The sequence below is a fragment of the Bison bison genome, unplaced genomic scaffold (assembly GCF_000754665.1).
Source record: "Bison bison bison isolate TAMUID 2011002044 unplaced genomic scaffold, Bison_UMD1.0 scf7180017851489, whole genome shotgun sequence".
Classification (NCBI taxonomy): Eukaryota; Metazoa; Chordata; class Mammalia; order Artiodactyla; family Bovidae; genus Bison; species Bison bison.
The window spans coordinates 11,057-14,366 of NW_011482062.1; the positions used below are offsets into that span (position 1 = coordinate 11,057).

Below are 3,310 nucleotides of genomic sequence, written 5' to 3' on the forward strand. Positions count from 1 at the left end.
CACGCTGCTCCTGCCTCCCTCAAGGCCCAGGCCACATCCAGCACTGGCTGGTGGCGAGGCAAACTCGCCCCCCCACCCCACCTCCAGGGACCCCACAGGAGGCCCCCCAGCCGCACCTCGAGAGCCCCCGAAGCCGGTACTGGAAACCGCTGCTGTCCAGGTGCCCTGAGGCCAGGTTCTCCTGGGGGACCAGCTCCCAGATGTCCTTGGGCTTCGTCTGGGCCATCAGCTGCACCAAAGTCTTGGCCCACACGTCCGCCCCGTCCATGCTGTTCGGGTCCGCAGTGCGGTCTGAGGGCTGCACCGGCTTGGGCTCCAGGCGAGCACCCACCCGCCTCCAGCACTAGCCAATCGCTGCCTTGACAACCACCCGGTCTCCATGGCAACCGGGTTTGTCTCAGAGAAATGAGCAATGGGACTCTTTTTCTGATCCCTTTGAGTATTTTTTATTACGCAAGCAGTGGATTTTCGTTTTAGGAAAAATTGGAAACAGGTAAATAAACAGGACGACACACACGATGATAAAGGTCGCCCGTCGTCCCCACTGTGGGGCCAACGTCCACGCGTCTCCGGTGCCTGAAGGGAATCGCAGGCCTGCTCCTCTCCCACAGCACGCCGCGGGACCCGTGCTTCTGAACGTCTGGCGTCGCCCGGCCCACAGCTGGGGTGCAGTCTGCCTACCCGGCCTCGATCCCTGAACTCGATGCCAAGTCTGCTGTCACGAGCAAAGCTGTGAGGAACTTTACTGAACATGTATCGTTGTGAATTGTCCCATTACTTTTCTCCGAACTCTTTATTTGCTAGAAAATCACCTTCGTATTAAAATACCTTAAACACAGTCAATGCACAGCTTCACAAATGCCTCTAAGCTCTTAGCTCAGCACTGAAGGAGCCAGGGCCCCGTAAGTGTCCGCGTGCCCCCAGCCCCCAGAGCCCGCCCTTTCCCGCCAGGGCAGCCCATCGGGGACACCAGGGAACCTCCTGGAAGAGGAGCCCACGGCCCGTGAGCTGTGTCCCTGTCCTGTGTGCAGACCTCATCACAGCAGGTCAGGGCTTGGTGACGGTGCAACAGTGGCCAGGCTCAAGGACAGAACCACCGCTGGTCAGGCAGGGTGGGGAGGGGCCTGCACCCAGAAAGCCAAGGGAGCAGCGTCCTCCGCGGGCCCAAGGCCCTGACACAGGGGCTCGTGTTGACAAGATGAAAAGGCTCCGGCCAAGCGAGGGAGACAGGGTCGTCGGCTGGGAGGGCCCATGCTCAGCAGCCAGTGAGCCCCCAGTGCCCACAGGCAACAGGAAGAGACACTCCCCCAGGCTGTGGCAGCTCCTGGCACAGAGCTGGCCTCCTCCACAGGCCCCTCCCGGAATGAGGTCCTGGGCTCTGCGCCTGGGCCGCTGGCCCCCCTCCCCGCCCTGGGCCTGTCCACACAGACAGGCCTCCTGCTCTGTGCCGCCCTGCCCTGAGGGCCATGTCACCTGCCTGACAGCTGTCTCCAGGCTCCGGAGTCTATGCGACCCCTCTGCTGGGAGCGAGCCTCATGGGCTGGCCATTTCTGTCCACTCCCCGAGCCACCCAGAAATTCCAGCGTGCAAACCTGATGTGCCCTTTGGGGAGTGCTCTGCGTGAGGCCCGCTCAGCTCCACGGGGCCTCCCCCCCGCAACTTGGCCTCTACCCCGCGTGCAGAGCAGTTGCTTCCCATTGTTCTCCCTCATCTGTGTCCAGCCCACAGCTGACCCTGTCAAGTGGCTTGTTTCTCAACAAACTCTTTCAATTGGGTGACCTCTGTCTGCCTCTCAGCTAAGTGTGAGAGTGAGATAGAGCAGGAAAGTATTGGGAGGTGCCTCGGGGAAGGTTCCATAATACTGGGCCAGGTAACCAGGAAGAGTCCTACTTCTCCCATTCCACTTTCACCTTCTCCGCTCACCAAAGCAGAGATGATGACGTGATGGCTGGCACTCCTGCAGCCACCTTAGACGACAAGGTGACCTTGCAGATAGAAGCCACTGCTGAGGAAGAAGCAAGGAGACACCCTGATCCTTGAGGGCAGCTGGAGTCCTGATACCACTTCAGGGTCACGTAACCCTGGGTTTCTTCTTTAAGAGAGAAATGAACTTCTTGCAGTCACTGTTATCTTTGTTGTCGTTCAGTCACTAACTCATGTCCAACTCTTTGTGACCCCAGGGACTGCAGCACTCCAGACTTCCCTGTCCTTCACGATCTCCCAGAGCTTGCTCAAACTCACGTGCATCAAGTTGGTGATGCCATCCAACCATCTGATCCTCTCCCGTCCCCTTCTCCTGCCTTCAATCTTTCCCAGCTTCACGGGCTTTGCTAATGAGTTGGTTCTTTGCATCAGGTGACCAAAGTGTTGGGGCTTCAGCTTCAGCATCAGCCCTTCTAATGAACACTCAGGACTGATGTCCTTTAAGATGGACTGGTTGGATCTCCTTGCAGTCCAAGGGACTCTTGAGTGTCTTCTCCAATACCATAGTTAAAAAGCATCAATCCTTCAGTGCACAGCTTTCTTTATAGTCCAACTCTCACATCCATACAAGACTACTCGAAAAACCATAGCTTTAATTATACAGACATTTGTCTGCAAAGTTATATGTCTGCTTTTTAATATGGGGTATAGGTTTGTCGTAGCTTTTCTTCCAAGGAGAAAGCATCTTTTAATTTCCTGGCTGCAGTCACCGTCCACAGTGATTTTGAAGCCCAAGAAAACAAAATCTGTCACTGTTTCCACTTTTTCCCCATCTATTTGCCGTGAAGTGATGGGAATGGATGCCATGATCTTAGTTTTTTGAATATTGAGTTTTAAGCCAGCTTCTTCACTCTCTTCTTTCACCCTCATCAAGAGACTCTTTAGTTCCTCTTCGCTCTCTGCCATTAGGGTGGTGTCATCTGTATATGTTACCTTCAGATGACATCAGATCAGTCGCTCAGTCGTGTCTGACTCTTTGCAACCCCATGAATCGCAGCACACCAGGCCTCCCTGTCCATCACCAACTCCCGGAGTTCACTCAGACTCATGTCCATCGAGTCAGTGACGCCATCCAGCCATCTCATCCTCTGTCGTCCCCTTCTCCTCCTGCCCCCAATCCCTCCCAGCATCAGAGTCTTTTCCAGTGAGTCAACTCTTCGCATGAGGTGGTCAAAGTACTGGAGTTTCAGCTTTACCATCCTTCCTTCCAAAGAAATCCTAGGGCTGATCTCCTTCAAAATGGACTGGTTGGATCTCCTTGCAGTCCAAGGGACTCTCAAGAGTCTTCTCCAACACCACAGTTCAAAAGCATCAATTCTTTGGCACT

General features: G+C 55.2%; 1 protein-coding gene across 1 annotated transcript in view; it reads right to left on the reverse strand.

The window, feature by feature from the left end:
• The window catches only part of RTP5 (receptor (chemosensory) transporter protein 5 (putative)), a 5,533-nt gene extending 5,265 nt beyond the window's left edge, over nucleotides 1-268 (reverse strand). The window contains exon 1 of the mRNA XM_010850837.1: nucleotides 117-268. Coding sequence (XP_010849139.1) covers nucleotides 117-268 — 152 coding nt within the window. The remainder of the gene's footprint in view (nucleotides 1-116) is intronic.
• Nucleotides 269-3,310: the final 3,042 nt, after the last annotated feature.